The 24,533-nt window shown below is 43.4% G+C and overlaps 1 protein-coding gene across 2 annotated transcripts; it reads left to right on the top strand.

The window, feature by feature from the left end:
- Nucleotides 1-165: 165 nt before the first annotated feature.
- Nucleotides 166-24,260, top strand: LOC125768314 (mannosyl-oligosaccharide alpha-1,2-mannosidase IA). Of its 2 annotated transcripts, none has more exons than XM_049435766.1 (6): nt 166-2,613; nt 17,296-17,694; nt 20,175-20,613; nt 20,682-20,965; nt 21,042-21,158; nt 21,236-24,260. In XM_049435766.1, the coding sequence occupies exons 1-6, from the start codon at nt 1,903-1,905 to the stop codon at nt 21,368-21,370; spliced, it is 2,085 nt and encodes a 694-aa protein (XP_049291723.1). In that variant the 5' UTR covers nt 166-1,902; the 3' UTR covers nt 21,371-24,260. The 2 variants fall into 2 exon arrangements, with proteins under 2 accessions (XP_049291723.1, XP_049291726.1); XM_049435769.1 differs by lacking the exon at nt 166-2,613 and adding an exon at nt 15,004-15,868.
- Nucleotides 24,261-24,533: the final 273 nt, after the last annotated feature.

The raw sequence follows: 24,533 nt of genomic DNA, 5'->3' as shown, positions 1-24,533 counted from the left end.
ATGCGTTTTATATCCCATCTCTCTTTACTTATATGAAAATGTATTTTTGCTCTCGCTCTACTATTGGACTACGGGCGAAGTAACCATCAGAAAAGGCAATAAGACACCATGGGATTTCAAGAAGGACATAATAGCAATATTGAATTACCAACTTGTCAAATTGTTCGGAATGAAAGCAGCTTGCTTCCACACGCACTGCTCGTAACGGTGCGCACGGTACGGTTGCGTTCTGAAGTGTTAGTTCACGCACTTGGGCAGAAATCACTATTTAGGCGGCGACGGGCAACCAATCACGATAAATAGTGCGCTGTGTGTATGTGTGCGTGCGTATTGTTATTTTACCCGTTGTATGTGGTTTTGATAAGTTAAACAAAAAAGTAATAACGGTTCCGTCGAGGCTTTTGTGTAGATTTTTGTTCCCTTCTTCCATCTTCAGCTTCGTTGAAGCGTTCTATCCTTTTCTATCGACTCGTACACTGACGGGTTCTGTGATGCGTTCTCGCTCCTGCAACAACGGCCTGTGATTTATCCCCGTTCCTCTGTACCGTGTGCGTACATTTGATCGAATGTGTGCGTGTGTGTGTGTGCGGATTAATGTGCCGTTTCCGTGAATTATCGTGCACTGTTGGTGGTGCGTCCGGGTTTTCACCGCAGAAAAGACAGTCCAGTTCGATCGATTTTGGGTTGCGAAACTGCAATGGCGTATTGGTGAGTGGTTCTGCTGTTGGCCACCATTACCACCACTACTAGGTTGTTTTTTTTCTCTCCTGCCAACTCCGTCCAAACATCTTAACGGAACGGGTGGGCATGCGAGATTAGCACCGTTCGCACTGTTCTACTTTCTGCTCTTCCTACCCCACGTCCTGCCCCAGTCCCCACCCGTTCTTGGTGCAACGCATAATCCGCTCAGGTTGCGGAGAAAGAGGTGAAAGGTGTAAGCCCCATCAACCGTGACACCGAACGAAACCCGCAAAGGGCCAATCAACCCGACCAAAACAGCAACCAACCATCAATCCGTATGCACCAAGTGGAAGCCTACCTACCTGCCAGCCGAATCATTCCAGCGTAGGTTTGCCACCATATGAACGTAGCGTAATCACATAAGCCGGGTAGACCAAGAAAAGCAATAGACGACACGCGCGTGTGTGTGTGTGTTGCAACACGGAACATAATTACTGAAGGAAGCAAAAAGGATGTCCAGCTTGACTAAATGCTCACGAACTTTCACCGGGAAGTAGGTGTGTAAATAAAACGACACCAAAATTCACCATAATAACAACACAACCCGTACACGAGCGCGCTTTCATCGTCACCATCATACTTAAACTCCTACGCCGGTAATGACACGCTAGCTAGGTCGCAGCAGGAAACGCAATCAATCGATTTGCGAAAATAAAACAAAGACAAAAAAAAACACGTCTGAGCGAAATTGTTCCAACGGCAAAACACATCTTTTCCCAAAACGACCGTACGGAAGCGGCACTAAAAAGGGGGATAAAGTGCTACCTGAAGCGTTGGAAAATCCCGGAAAGAAAGGCTAGATACGAAGAAACGAACGCATCAACCTGCGAGTGTCCTTCAACTCTACCTCAGCAAGAACAACCCTGCCCGGAAAAAAGGCAAGAGACAGAGCGTGATAAAACGAGAAGTAATAGAGAGATAGAGAGAGAGAGAGAGAGGGAAAGAAAACGGGAACCAAATACGGATTGAAACGGGTTTTATTGTGTAGTTGCGTGAAAGGAAGCTGCTAAAAAATAACGTAAAGGCCTTACGGGACGAAGTTGTGCTGTCGTGAATGTATGCGACTGTCACCCGCAGCCTATCCCGAAGCCAAGCAGCGCGTCTAGTAACGGTCAAGGTCGTACCGTGCGAAAACCCCACCGTAAGCGAAAGAGCAAGGACATGTTACCCACGTACCAACGGGTAGGCAGCGGTACCGGCAACGGTGGTACGACGAATGGGTCGGTTACCAATCCGTTGCTCGGTCGGCGATCGTTTCGATCGCGGGAAAAATGTCTCATCCTGCTCGTCCTGTCCACGTTCGGGTTTGTCTGTTTCGGTGGCTTTTTCTTCCTGCCGGACAACTTCAGTGCGGACCGGGTGCTGAAAGCGTACAAACAGTTTCAGCGTGCCGGGCCGGAAATTTTCATACCGGCACCACCACCCGCCCACGGTCGTACCGGCGAGGAGGACATCCACAAGCAGGACGATCGGGTGAAGCTGCAGGAGAAGATACGGAAAGAGCTGCCGGACGATTTTCTCGAAAAGCCGGATACGGGCGGCGGTGACGATGGTGGTGGTGGTGGTGGAGGAGGAGGGGAAGAAACAGATGGAGCCGGTGAGCAACGGGAGGGCGGTGGCCCGATCGATGAACCGGACCAAGCGAACCGGTTACCCGGCGGTGTTGGTGTGGTGGCCGGACCGGCCATCGAAGGCCCGGACGGTGTTGTCCAGCCGCCCCAGAACGGGCTAGAGCAGGAGGACGGTCCGGAGCAGGAGCAGGTGGATCGGCGCCACCAGGGATCCCGGTCCCCGGCCGGGCTTATCTTTAACGCGTCCGTCGGCGAAGATCCGGACCAAGCTGTGCGGGAAAAGCGCAACAAAGTAAAGGAGGTAAGTGAATGTGTGGGAAAGGGGAATGGGGTTTAAAAAAATTTACAATGGCAACCGCAATGATAAGTGACTTATCTTTTCCACCAGCTACAAGGTACTTGCGCATGGAATGTAATGAAATGAAAAGCAATTTGAAAGCAAAACGGTGCGGCAAGAAAATGAAGTACTGGTCGCGTGGTGATAGTAGTCGGGCGGAGGGATAACGGGCGTTCAAAAGCAATATATGCACGAAAAAAACAACGGTGGAATGGGTTTCCGGTACATCAGATAGGCGAGACAGAAGAACGAAAAAAAAACGCACACTCTGCTGGCGTTAATCAATTAATTGAACCATACACACAAAAAAAACGGGAACCTGCATGTAAGTGTTGCCTATGAAGCTAGGGCACAGTTATTATTTGTACGATTAAAGCGAACAAACTGCACTGACGTGACGTGCACACAAACGGACGGTACCATTTGTTTGTGGGGTTTTCCGTATGCACTTATTTGCGTGTAAAGTTTGTGGCATGCATATGCTGCCTGTTGCGTTAGTTGCAATTTCTATCGCTTCAATAATGACAGCGCACATAGCGCGGGGTTTTGTGTTTTCCCTTTGTTTTTCCACCTCCTCTTACTTACCACGAGCCTGCCGTGGTATATGTTGAGTGGTTAAATATTGATACTAAGCAAACAGCGAATAAGAACATGACGAAAACACACCAATAGGTGCGGAACGACGAACGTGGCGTTCGCTGCATGTGTAAATAGATAATCGTCTTCTCTGTTCTGGGACGATCTGCTTGCTGTTGTCCACTTGCCGATTGCTATTTGTATCTCACTTTTGCTTCATAAAACTGTTTTATAGATAATGAAAAAAAACAAGTTTAATGTTACTGTTTGCCCCACGTAGCGAGCTTGTTTTGCTTTCTCTTACACGAGAAATTAAAATTAAATCGAAAAACAGCGAGAAAATAGGATAAAGTTCGCCCTTTTTGTTGGATCAAATTGTGATCATTTAGGAACGAATGCATTAGTTCGATCAGGTTTTTCTTGCATATCATGATGGCGATGCGACTTTTTAACTTGTGGGCTTTTAATACAGTACAATACAGACTTTTAATCCGCTTGTATCATTATCTGTGCAGCTTCTGAAATGACAGCTTCATATCGAATCCAGCCATGTTTCTTTTAATGCATGAGATCTGAGGTGCGTTTATAGTCGTTCGTACTTTCCAAGGAACAGGAAGTACACCCATGCGTACACTGTGTATAAGAGTAATAGATTTCTGGAAAAAATGACTATTGTTGATACCAGATTTTCATTGGCTCAGACTTGAGAGAAAGTTCTGTATATAACTCTACTTCGGTCTGAAAACTTCGGAAATTGAAGGATTGTATAAACTAAGGATCGGAAGAATCTTTAAAAACTATCATGTTTGGAACATGTAGGCAAGGAAAGCGCAGAAGAGAGAATACTAATTATCCTGGATACGAATTCAAAAGCGACACAGGTATTATTATAGAAACAAGATGCAATACGGACGATGAATCTATTTCAGAATCAGAAGATGAGTGACTGAAAAACCCAACCCAAGATTTCAACTCTGCAAAATCGTATGCTCATTTGTTAGAATTCATGGACAGCAAGGACAGCTACTTAAACGTAGGAAAAATAAGAGCAAATATTAAAGTGTGTTATATAAACGCATACCTGTCAACCAAACCTTGTGAACTTTTTATCCGTGCTGTTCGATTATCCCGCCACCATCGAGTCCCAACATGCCCGGATAATCGGCGCTCCACTGTAGAGGGTATGAAAAATAATATTTTTTGGTCATTTTCTTATTTATTTTTTTATATTCAAAAATCAAAACAAAGCATTTTTGTAGCTATCACAAGTTTTAAGCTTTTCAACTGAATTGTCAAATTGCATTTTAAATGAAATTAATAACTACAATTAAAACTTAATTGTATAGTATGTAATGGCCCTGATCGCTTCAAGCACTAGCTGTCAACAGATGACAGATGCTCATCCTTTCGCACATGTATACGGTGTTGTCAAAGTTAATCGATTTACTATCCGATAGTGGTTAGGCTTTGTGGATTTTGGTTGTGTAAAGCCAATTTCCCATTTCCATTATTGCATTTAACAAACAGTGAGCAAGCGCGTTAGTAAGGAAAGCCGAAACTAATGACATATGAAATAGCAATTACGTTTCCGCCTGCTATTATCGTTCCACAACCGGTAGACATTAGAGTTTGTAGACATTATCGAAACCATTTTAAAAAAACAACAACAAAAAGATGATTGTACGGGAAAGCAAATGTAGGTCACATCAAAGCTCTTGTCTGATGGGGATGGGTGGATTTTGTACAAGTACTATCAGCGCTGCTCACATGAGTCGGATGCAATGAATCAATGCCGGTATTTATGTGAAGATCACCATCAGTGACCTACCACAAGCATCCGATCGAAAACCATTCAATATACGGCGAAACCATTGCATCACCTTCACTTGCCTGTCCCTATCTTGACGTGCCATCGCTGTAAAAACCACAGCCAACAGTTCATTATTGGGATAATCTAAAAATACACTTTCGCCAAACACGAAAGCTACGCTAAACGGATTCCCTAAATGCCACATTTTACCGTTTAAACACTGCCCATTCGTGCTGTTTATGTTGAATGTTTATCACATTAAAAAAAACAAAACAAAACAAATATAAACAAACACTGGACATTTTTGCATAAGCCTATGTAAATAGGTTCTGTCCCAGCTACTGGTGACATTCCGTGTGCATTTGCTTTAATTTATTTTAAGCAAGAAGCTATTACAGGCGTCCCTCGAGTTACGATCCCCTCGAGATACGACGATATTGATCTTGACAGTTCAGTTTTTTTAAATTTCAAATAGTCAGTTTTTTTAATTTTCACCGGGAACCGTTAAAAAATCATGGTCTGCACAGATTATAAAAATTAAATTGTTGCAATAAACTTATGAATACAGTAAAACATCGATTATCCGGGGGCGGATTAACCGTGCGCCAAAAATTGACAGCTGTTCAACCGTAGTGAATAGTTGTACTGATGTCAGGTTGGGTAAATTCTTAAAATCGTCACTAAACGATATATTTGAAATGCTTTAATTTTACGTTCTAAATTTTAATTTTGTTTAACTCGGTTAGAACGACCTGGCCGTATCAAGACTTATTTTACCACGTAGCAGAATAGTCAGTCCATGCTACGGGGGGATTTGAACCCGGTCCTGCCGTGTGGACAGGCGCCGTTTATCACATGCACCACCGAGCCGCCCGTTCTAAATTTTAATTGTTATTCGATAATAATTTGCTTAATTGAGGACCATTTTTAGCATCAAAAGGAACACCATAGTATAGTCTGCTATATACGCTTTATCTAGATCAAAGTCTGTAGAGTAATGAGGTCTCGGAATAGGCTTTGTTGACATTGCCATCTTGGATTTTCATTTTGACAGTTAGACGTCCTTGGCTATGTATTGGTGAATTGTTTACTGAGCAAATTTCAGCGCTCGTAGTTTTGGCGACAGTCGTTACAACGTTAAAATGTGGGGAATATATGCACTATTCCATAAATTTCCATTACGCATTGTATTACACGATAATCACACTATTAAAAGATTTCGTTTTAAAATAAAATCTACAACAATTAATCGTAGGATATCTTGAAACAAAATCATGTTTACACGAGCAGCTGAAGCAGCCTCCAAAACAACCGTACACATACAACTACACAACATCGTGTAGGAGCTTCGGACACCTATCTGTCATTTTTATTTTTCATTGTTATTCCAAGAGCTGCCAAAACCCCTCTATTACGAGACCTCATTACTCTACAGACTTTGATCTAGATATAAAAATGGCGTTGATATTTAATGGACTATTATCCGTGGAAATGGATTAACCGGCGTAAGTCCGGTCCCGAGCATCCCGGATAATCGACGTTCTACCGTATTAAATAGATATTGAAAAGGTTAATTAATATACTACTCAAAACGATTTCTAGATTATGTTTTCCTCTAGAATATTTAAATAAAGCTTTCGACTCTCTACGTATTGTTCTAAACGATTCTAACTCGACTTACGACGATTTCGACTTATGCCTTGCTTCGGGCTCTTTTTTCGGCTCCCAAATACAGTCGTAACTCGGGGGACGCCTGTATTTTTACCGGTTTCGGGTACTATTGGTTTTTCGCGATACTTCCCAAATCGAAAACAAATGTTCCCTTACGGTTCGACTTTAATTGGAAGTCGTGCATTTTCCAAACCCCTGCCGGGCAGCGTATCGTAGCAACGTGCGACGAGTGAATTGAGCCAGAGTAAAACGGGGGAAAATTACGGTTCAGGGAACGAAAACAAAAAGAAAAGCTCAAAATACATCACCTTTGGCACGTTTTATTTTTTGCTGTTGACATGCGGGTTGTTTTATAACCACGCACCGCCACATTTTGCAACAATTTTTCCAACTTATTTTGCTTGTTTTGGTCCTGTTGCGTGATTTGTTTTTTTCCCTGCTTGGTTTTGTAATCTTTTGTACTTTATTTCGGTTTGTTTATTTGTTTGCCTATCGCTGGTTTACATTGCGATGACGGTTTTTGCGTTTGATATACGACACTACTGTTGCTGTGGTGCCCGTACAGCTTCGCTCCAATCTGCTCCGGGGCGCGCGTTTCACGATGCCGAAGGTCAAGGCCAGCACCGTTTGCTGCCAAAATGAAACGCGCGGTTCGTTATTTAAAGCTGCAAGCAGTGTTTCCGGTTCGGCGAAAAGCAAATGCGCCGTACCCAGTTTCGTGCGTTTTGTGTGTAAGTGCCCCCGTTACCAGTGGCTTGTGGCCACGTGTGTCCACAATTATCAATCTCTTGTGGTGTCGCGTCAGCAAGAAAGCCAATCGCAAATAACCCCCGCCCCCCCCCCCCCTCCCCCCATCCACCCTTTCAACTTCTTTTTCACCCCTTTTTCGTGGAAGGTTTTGGTGTTTTGACGCTTCACATGTTGCTAAATGTGTTGCTACTTATGCGTTGTTCGGCAAGCTACTTGTTAACTCTTTTTTTTAATTTTTTTTACAGATAGAAGATAGACCTTACACACGTACGGTAGATTAGTTATAACAATATAAGCTACGTGACAAAATTTCATAAGCATAGAGAAGCTAAACACAGCCTGGAATGCCACGTTCTCGTTCTGCTCGTAACAGATTCGTGGGTCAAAATAGCAAATCTTTCATCACCGCCAAAGCACCGTTATTGAGAAGATGACACACGCACACAGAGCAGCAGCATCTAGCAGTAGGAGAAGAAAAAAGCATAAGAACGCTTTTAATTAATATAATCGAGATTATTGGCTTTACATTCGCGCCAGTCTTGACATCAGTGTAGTGGACGATTTCCAGTCGTTGAGAAACCACGGCGCTACACATGTGCTATACATGTATGTGCATCCGTCTGGTTCTTCGGGTTCATTGGCATACTTGGACACACACACACACTCTCCCCAACTCTGCTTTCGAATCGCATGCAAAGATCGGATTGGTTCGTGCGAAATTCTAGCTCGTTGTGTCGTGTGTCCTACCCCGAGCGCTTCTACACCCGTGACAGTCACCATAATTGTACCCGGTTGAGTTTGACAGCATGCGTGACGTGGCCTATGGAGCTGCCAGCAAGGCAAACAAGATCCACATTGTGCGGCTCCATCACACACACGCCTACTATAACACGGCCGGCACCCTCTTGCCGACCAAGGGGTAGCGTCGCTTATCTTTGATTCTTCCACTTCCACACCAACCATGATCAAGATTGGTTTTATCTCGACATCACTAGGGTCCCCACACAGTAGTCGCATTGAACACTAATAGCGTTCAAAAGCGGATGCCAACATGGAGTGTAACAAAACAAAAATGAACGAAACGAAGCAGTAGAAGATCGTGATCCGATCGCGATTTGTACATGTACATCACCGTGACGCACGACTGGATGCTTGTCGTGTACACCAGCATTCGTTTTTTGTTTTTGGTTACCTTCATCGATGAAGATAGAAAAACCTTCTTTGCATGGAGTTTGTTTGGTAGAATAAAAGAGAAGACGGAAAACCAAACAAAGCCCATAAAGTGATTTGCTCCAGTTTTGCTCCAAGCGTCCCCGTTTGGGGACGATTGTGCAACTGCTTCTTCTGCTGCAATCCGTGCGTCGTTCGGCCGGGGGGAGGGAAAACAAAACAGTGGAAGTGGAAACATGGGCCTGAAAAGCATTTTGCACCGTGCATTCAACCGTGCACAAGTGCATCATTTGCACCAACCGGCAATGGTACCGTGAGCAAATCGTGTGAAGGTGGCCGCCGGAGGAATGGGGGAGCCTATGTTTGTGCAATGATTTTACGTTTTTTTGTTCCGTGATGCCCTTGCGCAAACCGTGTTCCCATGCCTGCACGCAGCAAAATGACTAACATTTTTTTTTTATTTTAATTTCAATGCTTTAGGAACTATGTGCCCAGTGTCCAGTTGGTGAAACATTACATAGCGCTCTTGTGGAAAAAAAAACAAAATGAAAAAGTTAGACACACTCTAAGCAAAAGCAAAACTTGCAAATGGTGAGAAATTTGTGGATGCTTATGAACAGCAACAACAAAGAAAAAAAATGCGACTGGAATCTGTTGGTCGCGGTTAAGGGTAGGTCTCTCGAACCTCACCAATGTTCGGTAGGTTCTATTTTTAACCGTTGGGGAATTAAAGTTTCATGTTAAACTAAACAAAAAGCGAGAAGGAAAGCACAACCCGGCCGTTAAACCCCGCTAAACGGTGGTTGGGTGATGGAGATTCCAGCTTGTTTGGAAGTTTCAGCTGAAACAACTTTTACCCACACGACGCTTTTGAATGCTAATCAGTAAATCTGGTTGCTATAAAGTTTTAACATCGGCGTGCTACCTTCACATCAAGTGGGGTTTTTTATTCCCCCCCCCCCCCCCCAAGTTTCATGATGGTTGAGATAAAATGACAAAACAAATGTGATTTATGCTGACTGTAATGTGCTCGGTTGCTTTAGCGCTTGTTAGTGTTTTTAACACCTTATAATAGCATAGCAATTGCTTGCTTATCTTTTGAAATCGGGTCTGCAGTAACAGCGAGATGAGATGAGCAGATAACTATCGTACACTTGACAGATCTTGCACCTTTCGATACATTTACCAAGGTTGGAAAGATTTATCCCGTCAGTAAATTGGGCACCAGAGAAGCAATGCGTCCGCGCCTTTGCATATGCAACACGCTTAGCATTAGCAAGCGCGCGCCATGCCTGTAGGCAACCCGCATAACACATTTCGATCGCCCACTCTGTTCCTGCGCTTCCACCATCTCCGCAAATGAAAAAAGTGTTTCTCTTTGCTTTTGTGCAAAAAAAAAAGTAAAACGAAACCGATGCACTTACTTGCCTGGAGTAGTAGTATGTAGGGAAATGGAACTTCGGTTGTTATGCGTTGGATGGTCACTAATCGGAACGAGAGAAAAGCGGTTTGTAGTGTGTTAATTTTCACCGTATCTTTGTTGCTGACGAGTGGCCCTCATCCAGTGAGACAAGGAAATACCCCGTTGCCGTTGTGTGTTTATTTATTTTAATGATGATACTTACAGCGTACATTGCCATAATGGTTGTTAGTTACATTCATTACAAAGTCAGATAATTCGATTGTGCGTGTAAATGAAGACAAAAGGAAGGGAAAACCATGTTTGTCAAAGTTTTCTACAGTTCTCCCGTGCGTTACGATACTTTTTCTACTTCAATCTAAACAGAGCTAGGCTAAACGTTCAAGCTAACATAGAAACGAGAAGAGGGTGGAAGAGGGCCTACTTTCTCCAGAGAAATTCGCACCGTGCAGAAAAGACACCGGAAGAAAGGACGGAAAAATAGGCCACTAACATTCAGAGACATTGGAGTTGTGTCTCTGCCACAATGTGTCTGTCTCCGAAACCCCCGCGGGCGTCTCATCGGTGGCACACAGCTCGTGTGTGTCGAGAGGTCCCAATTTGCATGCCGAATGCAATTAAATCCATCCATCCGTGATTTGGTTATTTTCACAAATGGAATGTGTTTGTCGCGACCTTTTTTTGTAGCGGAAGCAATAATTTAACTTCTGTTTTTTTTTATTTAATATTAAATTAACGGAAATGGCTGCAGGCGGAAATCGGTCTATTTCGCCAGTGTGTCGTGAGTGGAAGAATACCGACAAAGGTGAATAGTACTGGTCAAACTAAAGACGCCATTTGTTGAGGAAATTTTCGTAGCATTATTGTCTTGTGAAATGAGGTCACCTAAATGAACCGAAACTCTGATGCGTTGTGCCCTAGAATTGTAGTGCCCAAAAACAATGATAGGAAATTGTAAGGTACGATCGATTCGACCTAGCGAACTGTAGATGAACCGCTCAGGCGTGTGGCGGAAGTGTTAATCTGCTTCACCGCAACATAACGATCACTCAACCTTACCTTAAACCCTAAACGGGTCGGTCCCGTAGCAAGTGGAACGGACGGTACTGGTGCGTCGCATCGTACGATTCTGATTACGGGCACCGATTGCTTCACAAAGCAGCCATCGACGACCGTGTCCTTATCGGGGATGGCTTCGCCTCTGCCGGGCCGCCATATTGCTTTTGGGAGTTATTTGTAGCGTTGCGAACCAAGAAAATTGATACGTACGCTTCGAGATAGTACGCGGCGTCTAGCGTGAGGTCATCGCGAATCGGCCGGAGTAGCGTGGAAGTGTACGGCGGAAGGTACAAAATTATTGTCTTTCAAGGATGATCTTGAAGAAATCCTTCAGCAATTCAACCAAATGTTGATCTTATCCCACCCTATCTCACAAGGTGATCTATTTTTTTTATTCTTCTGTGTGTCTATTATCTGTTACCCTCTAAATGAGTGGATTAAACTAAACGAGACGAATAGATCACACATAAAGGTTAGATTCAGGTTTCGGCAAAGAACTTCAACAATTTCTTACAAATTTTCGACAAACAAACGCTGTAACTGTAGCCGCTCAGTTGAATCTCCATACGAATCATCTGGCCTTGCTCACTAAGACGTTTGGCTTGACAAACGGCTGATGGTACCGATCCTTGGAGGCAATTTTGGAATTAAACGCATTCACCCACGACGAGGATTGCGACGAGGTGGCGTTGTGGATGTCTTCATGTTTTGGTTCACCCGGCGTGGACTTATTAGATATTGGTTGGTTGCTGCTGTAAGACAGACGAGGGTTGCTGCAATGGCTGCTTCTTCGGCTGCGGCACAGGAAACCCGTGGCAATGTGCGCGTATGTCCTTGACAGTACGTATGGATGAGTCTTCACATCCACGCCTCTCTGACACCCGTGTGCCCGAGTGTGTGTTTCGATTAATTTGTTAATGGTTGGTACGGTGTTGACCTCTACATGCAGTGAAGCATATATGCATTTGAATTATGCATTTTCTTGATGTTGTTGGTGGATTGCACGATCAGTACATCACCTTCACCGGTGCTCTGTAACCTGCTCTTGCACGGATCAGCTGACAAGGACTGTCACATGTGCAGTGGAACAGTTGCCTGAGTAAGGGGATGTTTGTATGTACGAAGGGGGAGATGGACAAACACCGCATAAAGAAACGACTCTACCGTTCACACTAGACTAGATTTCCGTGTAACCTTTCAATTACACGACGCAAACTCTGAAGCATTGTACAGTATTACAGTTTTTGCTGTTATTTATGCATTCGAGTGACATTTTAACTAATTCCACCATGCTAGATGGGAATACAGAAGGCGTGTAAACAATTTCTGAGCTCTGCAAAGCTAATCGGGGGGGAAGGTTGGCCTATACAGAGCGTGAAGAAATCAATCCATGCACTGTACTGTGCGCGTAAAAGCTAAAGACGGTTCAGTGCGCGCGACAAACCTCTCACGCACAAAAACCTTCGCCAAAAAAACCTCACGAGAGAGAGCTGATCGCATTGAAGGACGCGATCGCAAACATAACAACAACTCACACAAGAAAGAGCATGCGTGCGCACGCATCTAATGAAGCGATCAAGAGCAGAGAGAGAGTGCGATTTTGTTGCACCGCGTAGCACTATGGGTGAGAAGTGTGTACGTTGGTACAGATAAAAATATATATTCATAAACTATGTTTTAACAAAGTCTTAATGAAAACACAACTTTGGTTAACAAATAGTGAGGTATACAACTGTAACCAAAATTAAAGTCTTGTAACCGAAAAATATCCGCGATTTTTCCCTTCCTTTAAACTTTAGTCTTTAGTCTGTTTTTTTGTGAGTGTTACGAAATCGAACAGTTATAAACCAATTCAAAATAAAAAAAAGCGAGATGTTCAGACTGAGTAAGAGTGAGTTAGTGAGTTTAATCGTGCATAAGAGTTTATGGGTTCAACTCAACATAAGGAGTTGTTATGACTCTTTTATTTACTCATTTACGTGCTCACTCACTCACTCTCTGTGCCGACTAATGACTCACTCCTTGTCGTTTTTACTCACTCACTCTCTGTGCCGACTAATGACTCACTCCTTGGCGTTTCAACTCACGCAATTAGAGTGACACGACATTGCAGCGAATTAAATAACTAATCACTGGAGTAGAGTGATTTAAACCTAAAAAGAGTAACAAAACACTCACTCACTCTTATTGCGTGAATTGAAACGCAAAAGAATGAGTCATTAGTGCGCAGAGAGAGTGAGTGAGTAAAAACCCCAAGGAGTGAGTCATTAGTCGGCAGAGGGAGAGATAGAGAGTAATTAAGAAACGCCAAGGAGTAATTAAAGGATTAGTTTAGAGTAATATTTTTATGATTCACAAAAGAGTGAGTAAAAGATTCAAAACCTTATAAACACTCTTTCACTCTGTTTCAATTCTCTGAATAGAGTGAGTATTTTCATCTGTAATCAACATGATCCAAGGAAAATAGCTTAATATGAGGTTGTTCTCCTTGATCGCTGCCCATAGTGCGAGAGAGCTGGTTGGCTGCTTGCCAACCGTCTCTGATCGCACAAGAGCACCCCATTTGCTGGGTACGCTGATAGACGCTTCGCCAGTTTGTCAAACGACGCCGCCCGCACCAGTACGGAACGGACGGAGGAGTGTACGCGCGCCATTTCCGGTGCCTCCGGTTTGCAGTGTAGTTGTGTGCGAAGAACCGGGTTTGGTGTGGTGGCGCGTTATTCCTTGTGCGTCGGATTTTGCAGATCGATTCCGTGTAGCCAACGGCCTTGATTTGGCCGATGTACCTACCAGCGCTCCGTGCTGAGTTCGCTGACACCACACACCCCAGGGCTGTTGATATGCTAGTGCACAGCTAGCTCGGAACAAACCGGTCCCTGTGGCATCATTTGGCGTATTGACTGGCAATTTCGTGAATGTCAACCAGCGGGACGGATGATACCGGAAATCGAGAACGAGATCAGCAACTAGCTACCGCTTGATAGTTTGATAAGAAACTCAACCGTACCATCAACGTGTGCCATCTTACAATACCGATCCCTAATCACCTTCCAAAGCGGGCGTGAACCGAACGTCCTATTCTAGTGACCGCAGCGTACAGCATTACCACGTGCCGGACGTTTGATTTCTACGCTTTCACTAAGCCAAGGTCCCTTTAGGAGACCAGGTCGAATATTAGCGAGTTTTGCCAAAATTCTTCTTCAGATATTTTGACATAAGCGGGTGGGGGTCTTTGGTTTACAACACTGGTTTTAAGTGTATGGTCAATGTGTCATAATGCATAACAAAATGATTATGGTAAAATATACCTATTACTTAAATAATTGGTACGAAAATGTTATTATTTTATGTATGTAAAATTAGTTTGAAGCATGCAAATATTTAAACATGGATTTTAACTTCTCTCTCTCTCACTCTTTTTGCCTTACAGTCCTCTAGGGCCAGCCAGCCATTTCTGACTTACTATACTTATTTTTATTTTATAGTCGGCTAATCAATCCTTGCTACGGTTCCGATGGGATTTAACCTTATTTTACTTTAATTGATGCATGCACAGGAGGTGCAATAGAAAGCTTCTTTTCCAGATGGGGTGTTACGCTATACCTGAAGACGTGATGCCGTATATGGCATTTATAGGTTTACATGTTTGGAGCTTTCAAGAATAACTTTAACAAGATCATCCATATCGAACGTACCCTCCAGCCACCTTATCCCTTAAACATTTTTATCTAAAATGCAAATACCGTTGCAATTTAAACAGTCGGTGTATCTTTGCTTAGGTATTTATTATGATGTCAAACGCCCCCACCCTTGTCAAACGATGTCTTCTTGTTTTACGTCTTCTTGAATGTCAAAATGCTCTACATTCCACCACCTGGTCTTTTTAAATAGCCTTGCACTAAGCTGTCAAATCTGCGATAGGTGTCATAGCGGAGAGAGCGTCCCCGGTGCAACTGACAGCTTATCACTACAATCACACGCAGTGTACACACGGTGGTGTACCATTTTCAATCAACTCGTTTTTTCTGCTTTCGAAGATTTATGTGCAAATCCAGCAGCAAATTTTTTGCACCGTGGTGTACTAAGTGAAACAAAGTGTGGGGTGAGGTTTAGGTACTAAAAAAGTCAAAGAACGTCAACTCGTCGCCTAAAATGGCGCCGCGGTGCGTCCGATAGTAACGTTGTACTAAACAACGTGCGTGTGTGTTAAATCTCTTTCCATCGAATTAGTGGTGCCGCGCGGTATCGGCGATACAATTTTCAAACGCAAGCATTTTTAGATCGTGGCCGGAATAGGCCTATAACCTCTCATAATGAGTGCTGTTGCTACGGCTATGTTTCTGGTGGCAATGACCGGTGTTACGTTGGTGGTGCGTCAGCAGCGTGATCTCGATCCGCTGCAGCTACAGCAAACCATCCCGCAGCGGTATCAGGAACGGTTCCTCGACTACGACGATCACGTCCGGTTTAGTGGGCTCGGTACGGAACCGAGCGATCCGGAGTTGGATCCGCACCATCCACGATACTACCATTACGCACACACCAAGCGCGATCTGACACCGGCAGTGGCAGAACCGACTTTGGATGTTACCGGTACGGATGTTGCAAATGAGGAGGAAACCCGAGTCCGACGGTCTCTGTACGATAGTGCATCGTATGTGCCACGATACGTCAACGCAACCGGTTGGTTGCGAATCGAAAACATCCCAGACGTTGGTGCAGGTGGTACGATCGATCACGAGAAGCGAGACTACGTGCGACAGGTCTGTGTGTTTTGGTGTTTTGTCCATTTATTGTCCCGTTCACTTCCGTCACACACTATACGCGTTTATACCTGGTCGTGCACTACTAACTCTACTATCAAACGTTAACGTGCTGGATATCCTCTCCGTTCAACCACTTTGAGGAAGGGGGGGAGATGGAGGGCACATCAAAGGCACATCACAGTTGTCAAGTTTGTTGCCGTTAAAGCGAATGGCACACTGCGTATTCGCATCAGCAAATCGATTGGCCGTGACGCCGTACCGAGCGGATGTTTGACCCATGCGTCCTTGACACAATCACAACCGTACCGTGTGTGTTTCCTTTCGATTTTTACTACATTTGTTGTTCACTTCAAATTTTAGGATATGTACGCTTGTTGCTCACCATCAACAAGACCATCGTTCTGATGCAAGGCATGTACATCTCCACGATTCATTAGCTTGGTGTGGAGGTTTCATGCAAAGACACCGTTTGTCAGTAGCACACAGACAACCGGCAAGGTTATGGGGCCGACTCCAAAAGAGTTGAAGAGTTTCCCCCCCTACTGTCGAAAGGTTTGAAGATTTGCTGCGCCCGCAGCAAGTGGGGATTCCGGCACGACCGTGAAACTTTTCAAACCCGTGCACCGTGACATTGCTATTGAACTCATCACAAATTCGATGCGTTGTTTGGCTTTTTGGGGGGGAATTGTTACGTGTAGCTGATCATCTCAGTTTGCCGAGTTGTCCGTTCCGGGGAAGCATATTATTATGCGTATTTGCATTTATCGTTCGTTGAACTTCGGGCGGAGTTAGTTTGTTCGACAAATTCGCTTCCGCCTTTGGTAGTAGGAATTTCGGATCCTTGTATTGTGTGAGGTTTAGGTACTAAAAAATTCAAAGGACGCCAACTCGAACCGGTGATGTGGTTCGAGTGGAACCATTCGCTGAGTCGGCAAACTGGTTCCGATGAAGGCGATATGTGCCGAGCGGTGTATATTGAAAACAAACTACTCAGCAAAAATCGTGGCAATACATAGCGATTGGTGATTAAACAGCTAGCAAATATTGCTGCTGTTGAAGAAGTTATAAGCAATTATGTCATACACTGGTTCCAGCGGTGGCAAACAAATCTAGATCGTGGAAAAAACCGTACCTACTAGTTGAAAATTATCACGTTAAGTTGATGAGATGTCACATTTTATTGGAAAAATATGGTCCAGAACTCTACTGCCCAGCTCAATGTATGCTGATGGTGTAAGCCACCGGTTTTTATTTTTTCAAGAAATCCATCACAACGGTTGACACAATTTTTATACGTGGCGTAACAGAAAACGAGGTCAACATTCGGTTTAAAATTGATTGCCATTCGTTCATTCCCTTCGTTCCATCTACATCGAAACTGCATACTAATGTGTTCTCTTTTACGTCTGGTTTTGTTTTTTTAGATGATGGTGCACGCCTGGAGCAACTACAAGCTGTATGCGTGGGGCAAAAATGAACTCCGACCGCTGTCGAAGCGTGGCCACAGCAATAGCATCTTCGGCTCGTTTGATCTCGGTGCCACGATCGTGGACGGGCTGGACACGCTGTATCTGATGGGCCTGCACAAGGAGTTCGACGAGGGTCGCGAATGGGTCGAGCGCAAGTTTACGCTCGACAACGTGGATGCGGAACTGTCCGTGTTCGAGACGAACATTCGCTTCATCGGCGGTTTTCTCACCTGCTATGCCTTCACCGGCGATCGGCTGTTCCTCGAGAAGGCACGGTACGTTGCGGATAAGCTGCTGCCCGCATTCCAAACACCGACCGGTATCCCGTACGCACTGGTTAACGTACACAATGGGGTAAGTTGGAACGTGGACAAAATTCTTGCTTTTTTTAATTTTTAGCTCCCGTCTTCTGCTGCTGCTATCTCTATATGGGCTCGTAATTAGCGATAATACTTAGATTAGCGACACAGACACGTAGTTTTGGTACGCAATGTTAAAAGGCAACTACATCTTTCTCTTTTCATCGCTACACCCCACACCGTTTTGTGTTTCGCTTCTATACTTCAAAAAGCAAAAACAAAAAATAATTTTTACATGCTCTCCACACGGACAAGATTGGTTTGGGCGCGACTGAAATAGTTCTTGCATTCTGGAAGAGCTGAATAAAATCTTTCGCTAACTTTAAGTGAGGCTTTTCTTAAGGAAGCTTTAGAGACTAAACAAACGATCACTGAGAGCATGCCAATTTCTAATTTGCAATTTGTTTTCTCTCTGGAGTATTGGACGATTTTAGTATGTTGTTTTCTTCTCTGGGAGACAATTTACAAAAAAAACGAACAATTTGGTAACCTAGGACATTTTTTTTCTTTCGATCGAATAAACGTCCTGGGTAACTTTATCGTGTTTTGAAGCGTTTATTTTCATTGTTGACATGAACTTTCTGATGTACTGAGAGATTTCGAATCTCAACCCTCGAAAATGAACGCAGGCCGTTTATTTATTTTAATTGATGTAGGCTTCCTAAGTTTCTGGTTCCTCAAGCACGCTTAATACAAAATTAGCCTTGATGTAGCCTTGTTCTGAGCGACTTGATATTCCATCGAACTCAGATTGTTATCCATCATAAACGGCTCGGATTGGCTAAGTGTGGAGAGCATGCGGAACATGTGGTAGAGATTATTTTAAACCATATATGACAATTCTTACTCAAGTCTATTTTTATAAAGTTTTAAACGAAACATTTCTACACACTATCTTATGCTAGTGCATTCCACCTGGAGATTTTTTTTTTGTTTGTTAGTAAGGTGATCTTATGGTTTTTGTTGTTTTTGCAGTCAAATTTGCATGTAATTTCTTTTCTTCGAGCTATTTTTGTTCTGCTATTTGTTTTGCCTGTATGCATAACAGTCCATTCAAGTAACTTCACACGCGTTCACCTTCATTTGTGTGTCTCCGTTTTTATTCTTTAACTACATTTTCAACTTGTTATGTTTTGTTGTTTGTTTTTCCAAACAATTCACTCACGGTGCAATCTACTTAGCAAAGTCAGATTTTACCACGTACATCGGTCAGTTACTGCTGTAGTGCTCCCTGTGACTATATTGTATATTGTATGCGCACCATTAAACACATTGTCCAACCCGTTTGTGTGAAGCGGTTTGTAGAATGTGGGCGATCCTAATGGCTATACCGATAACTTTGTTTTTCCTTCTCTTTTACCATCACCGTCCAATTTACCGATCGGTCGGATCGGTGCGGAAAACTGAAAAATGGAATAATAAAAAAAAAACCTTTTTCACACTACTATACCCTACGATCTACTACTACTAAAACCACTGTCTACACCTAACTATACACACGTACACAATTTTCCCTTTAAAAATAAACCCTATACCAAAAACTAAAAACTTCCACCACCTCACCAAACGGTCGTTTTGCTTTTTGTTTCGTTGTCCCGACCTGCCATCTTGTGCGCCTGTTGTGTATGTGATCCGCCGTACAACGTGTTGTGCTGCTTCTCGGTGTCAACGTGTGTGGCTGCTTCACAACTGCTTCCTGCCTGTTTAATCCTGCCCTGTGTGTGTGTGCGTGTTTGTTTGTCGTACAATTTCACTGTGTTTTTATTTTATCTTTTTATTCTTTAAATTATTTACTTAATATTAAACGATCGTTTGTGTTGACTGTTTCCGTGTGTGATGTGTATGTGTGTTTACGTATTATCACACAACCAAACCAATGTACCGGATGTGAACCGTATCCGTATCCGTTGTTAAATGTCGAGAAAAGCCTAAAACTATGCTCGATAGAATACTTACACACGTAGAGCTATTCTTTACCACCCTGTTCTATAAGGTTAGTAACCAAGCGACCGTCCTGTGTCGCCATTTTGCTTGTTTCAGTAGGTGTAGTACCCATAGTAGAATGCAGTACATTCACCTAAGAAAAAAAAACAAACACACACACCTGGCTCTCATCTATCCTATCGATGTGTTGCTGTGTTGCTATGCGATCCGAAAGAAGCGGAAGATAGTCACATCTCCACGACAATATCCTGTAGTGTTAGTGTCATTCACAATCTTCGCGAGTAGGATGCACAAAATGGTTGCCGTAAAGGAATAGGATTACAACTCAATATTCGTTTGTGCACACTACTCTTTACATAAAATTATTGAATGGTTTATTATGAGGATGAATCGTAATGTTAAAATTGTATCTGGCTCAAAAAAAGACACACCCCCATCTAGATCATCTTTCTTATCACGCAGAAACCTTTTCTTCTTCTTCACTGCCTTACATGCAATTTAACATTTTTTCGTTTGACTTTGTTTTTGAAGGTGAGCAAAAATTATGGCTGGGCTAGCGGTGGTAGCAGTATTCTGTCCGAGTTCGGGACGCTTCACATGGAGTTTGCCTACCTGAGCGATATCAGCGGCGACTCGGTATATCGGGAGCGCGTGCAAACGATACGCGCTGTACTGAAGGACATCGAAAAGCCGAAGGGTCTGTACCCGAACTATCTTAACCCGAAAACGGGCAAATGGGGCCAGCAGCATATGTCGCTCGGTGCGCTCGGCGATAGCTTCTACGAGTACCTGCTGAAGGCGTGGATCCAGTCCGGTCACGAGGATTGGGAAGCGCGCGAAATGTACGACGAGGCGATGCAGTCAATCATAAAGCACATGGTGCGGAACACACCGAGCGGTCTAACGTACGTGTCCGACATGAAGTTCGACCGGCTCGAACACAAGATGGATCATCTGGCGTGCTTTGCGGGTAAGTTTTGCTGCTGTTGCTAAATCAGAAGCGTTGCTTACCACTGTTATCTCCCCTCTCTACCGTAGGTGGTCTTTTTGGGCTGGGCGGTACCTCTCTGAACAATCAGTATTCACAGCAGTACATGGAGATTGGCGAGGGTCTGACCAACACATGCCACGAGAGCTACATCCGTACGTATACCCGGCTCGGTCCGGAATCGTTCCGCTTCAACGATGGCGTGGAGGCGAAGGCATTGAAAGCCCAGGAAAAGTATTACATCCTGCGGCCGGAAACGTTTGAAAGTTACTTCATCATGTGGCGGTTAACGCACGATCAAAAGTATCGTGACTGGGGTTGGGATGCGGTACAGGTACGAAGCGCACCAGCTGCGTGAGGCTGAACATTTGCTAACGGTTGTTGTTTGTTTTTTGTTTAATCTTGTGCAGGCACTTGAGAAACACTGTCGCACACCGACCGGCTACACCGGACTGAAGAACGTTTATCTAACCGAACCGGTAAAGGATGATGTGCAGCAAAGTTTCTTCCTCGCCGAAACGCTGAAGGTAAATGGTCGCAATACTGGCAATTAAATGTTACCACTTTCCACTAAAACCCGTCTCTTACATCAATCTGTCTGCAGTACCTCTATTTGCTGTTTTCGGACGACTCACTGCTGCCTTTGGACGATTGGGTTTTCAACACGGAAGCACATCCATTGCCGGTAAAGGATCGAAATCCGCTGTACCGTCCGGCTGCCGGTTCCAGCTCCCCGTAAGGACGGACGGACCGGTCCAACTTACCCTAGCTAGGTTGACAGTGAATGTGTGGTATAATCACCACCAAGCACCATCCACCAACGAACCATCATCGATCGTGACCGCTCGTACGGCGCGCCACGATTTAAAACACACTCACACCTACCTTAAACGCAAGATTTCTTATCCGTATCACAATATCTAGGGCGGGTTAGTGAGCGGATCCTTCACAGACTGGGAAAACGGTAAAACCACCCCACCCAAAAAAAAACGACCAGCAGATTAGCTATTCTTTTTCCTGACGAAATGAATTTTAAGCTCCATTAACCCACGCAGACACACACACACATACAAGCAATAATAGGGATAATCTTGCGCGAAACGCTAAACATCCTTTTAGAGCAGACATGTCAAACATACTGAGAAGAGGTCCACAGAGAAACTTGCAGAGAGACATATGACCTTTAGTTGTCGGTTCACATACTTAGAGGTTCTTGAGTACACACGAGGTAGCGCAGGAGGGCCCAGGAAGCTGGACTTTTGTGCCGTATCGTGAAACACTTCTACAAAGGAAGAAGAAGAAGAAGAACAAGAGAAAATTGCAGAGAAACCTGATAATATGACTAGGGGAAAAAAACCCGGATGTGATAGATTTATTTCCGGGCCCCTAAGTAGGTTGCTAATAGGGCAAATGAGCTAAAAAGGAGTTTAATATCCCTTTACGGACCATGAAAAGTGCGGCCGTGTGATGCGTGTTGTGTGCTGAAAGGAAAAGCAAATGGATGATTGCCTGCAGTTAACGTGCCAATATGGTGTGAGGGTGTTCGAGAAGGAAACGGGACGGATGAAACGGGGTGTTCTGCTGTCCCTCCGTTCACTGGCAGGTTGCCGTTAGGGCGTGTTAAGGGTGTTAAAGGCTAGCGAAAGTCGTGACCAACAGGTTTAAACACACAGCCATCCCATACGTCTCCCTCGTTAGGGCTTAGAACGTCAAAGGATTACCCCGTACCTTGATATATTCCCGCATTATCATCTATCCGGAAATCAGAGGTAAGCAGCAAAGTCGTTTGTTAATTGATAACTTTTTCTAAGTATGCCTTTAGTTTCCCCTTACTTTACCTGTTTTTGGATACGGTGTTGATATTTATATGTTGAACCAACAACGGTTTGTGAACCTTCATTGTGATTATCGGTGTCGGTTGTTGCGGGAGAAAAAAAAACACCGCGTAGACACAGACACCGAGAGATAAGCCATGCGCGTGTGCTGCACTGTTACGAGTCGAAATACACGCTGCTCGCGAATAAGCTAATCGACAAAATGGCACCCTCTGCTATATCTACACAATGCACACCCGTACACAGACACATCCTAACTTTAGTAGCGTGAGCCAAGGAAGAGGAGGACGCGAGAAGGGAGTGTTTCACGAAGGGTTAGATGGTTGGGTATTATTTTGTGTACATCCTTAGCGCACCTTCCAATACACTTAGATATTGTAGGTAGGGGGTTTCTAGAAAGAAGGACTAGCAGAAACTCGTACCCAATAGCAGAAACGCACCAGGTAAGCAAAATGGGCGACACACTCTTTACGAAATTGGTAGGAATCTAGTAGTGGATTTATAGTGATAAAGACACAGCCGAGAGACTGGTACGGTCTTGATCTTTCGCTTACTGTAGCAATCGTACTATTTTATGGTTCTTTCCTAACAACAACACGATGGAATATAATATAACCAGTCGTACAAGGGGGTAAAGGCTACTCTTCCACACGACCGAATACGACCAGCAACAGAGACACTCACCTAATTTGAACATAAAGAAGCGATAGAGAAAAAGAGAGAAAGAGAAAGAAGGGCACCATACAATGGAGAAGGAAAGCAAATAAGAAGAGTGATAGATGTTTGTTTTTTGGTTGTTTTATTATTTATGTAGAATTAAGAAACTTTATTCTTCCAAACTGTTTCAACTTTTTTAAAAATTTTGTTTTTAATTTTTGATATGTTGTGTGCGCTTAACAATGGGCAAAATGATAAATTTGTCGTACCGAAAACGTGAAGCGAAGATGGAGCACCATTTGTTGTACATAGAGTGTCCGTGTGTGCGTGTGTGTGTGTGTGTGTAGGTGCCTGGATATTTTAAATAACGTGTGTTTTACACCATCCTCTCTACTTTGCTTTGGGTTTTAAATTATTTGTTTCTCCTGCCTTTTCTCTCTTTCTCTCTCATTCTCGTATGGTGTGTAAATTGCAAGTAAAAAGAAGAAACCCCTTTAAATAAGATGTAGAAAAAAGCTAGGGTTTAGAATGGGTCAACCTTTTTTTTTATTGAAGTCTGGACATTTGTGAAAACATTTCGAGAAAAAAATACACACACCCACACACGCAAAAACGAGAAATGAATTTGTAGAGATAAAAATGCAAAACAAAAAACACATTAACTAGCAATGATTTAGTGCTGTTAGTTATAATAGAAATATCTATATTTAAATATATATAAAAAAATATATATATTTAGATATAACGTGCATTAAACACTCTTCTATATCTTAAACGTAATGATAATTAAAATTATAACTAAAACAAAATGATATAGGATAGTTCGAATATACTGTTGGTTCACAATCGTTAGTAGTAAAATGAGGGGTTTAAATAAATTAAATAATTGTGGGCAAGTAATGGCGCGACTGGGGCAGCGTGTGTCTCGTATCCGGATGTGGTGTGATCGGGATGGAGCGAGCGCTAGTAAACACAAGGACAAACAGTAAAAGAAACCAAACGCAAGCGCAACTACCAGAATAGTAGAAAATATACAAGAATAGGGATGCAGTAAAGGCGCGAAAGCATTAGCATATTAGTGCAAACAAGCAAGGTATAACAAATAAATCGGAGAATTAAACAAATATAACAATCAAATGCATACGCTTCAATATACGGAAAGTGCTATAAGGTAGGTACTTATAGGTGGGTTTGTATTTCTGGTGGACTCTTCGCTCCATCGAACAACAGTTTCAGTGTACGGGGTATAAATCAATTCACTAATTAGAATCTATCCAGATTTATAACTTTTGGTTGGAAAACCTTTTTGAAAATTAAAATTTTAATACCAGGAGAACATGTTTCACAGGAGGTTACATTTACATACTGAGCATGCCGAAGACGCTCGATCCATCCTCTGCATTAGCAGTC

This window comes from Anopheles funestus, chromosome X (assembly GCF_943734845.2).
Source record: "Anopheles funestus chromosome X, idAnoFuneDA-416_04, whole genome shotgun sequence".
Taxonomy (NCBI): Eukaryota; Metazoa; Arthropoda; class Insecta; order Diptera; family Culicidae; genus Anopheles; species Anopheles funestus.
The sequence above is the reverse complement of the archived record's forward strand: the minus strand, read 5'-3'. Positions and strand labels throughout refer to the sequence as shown.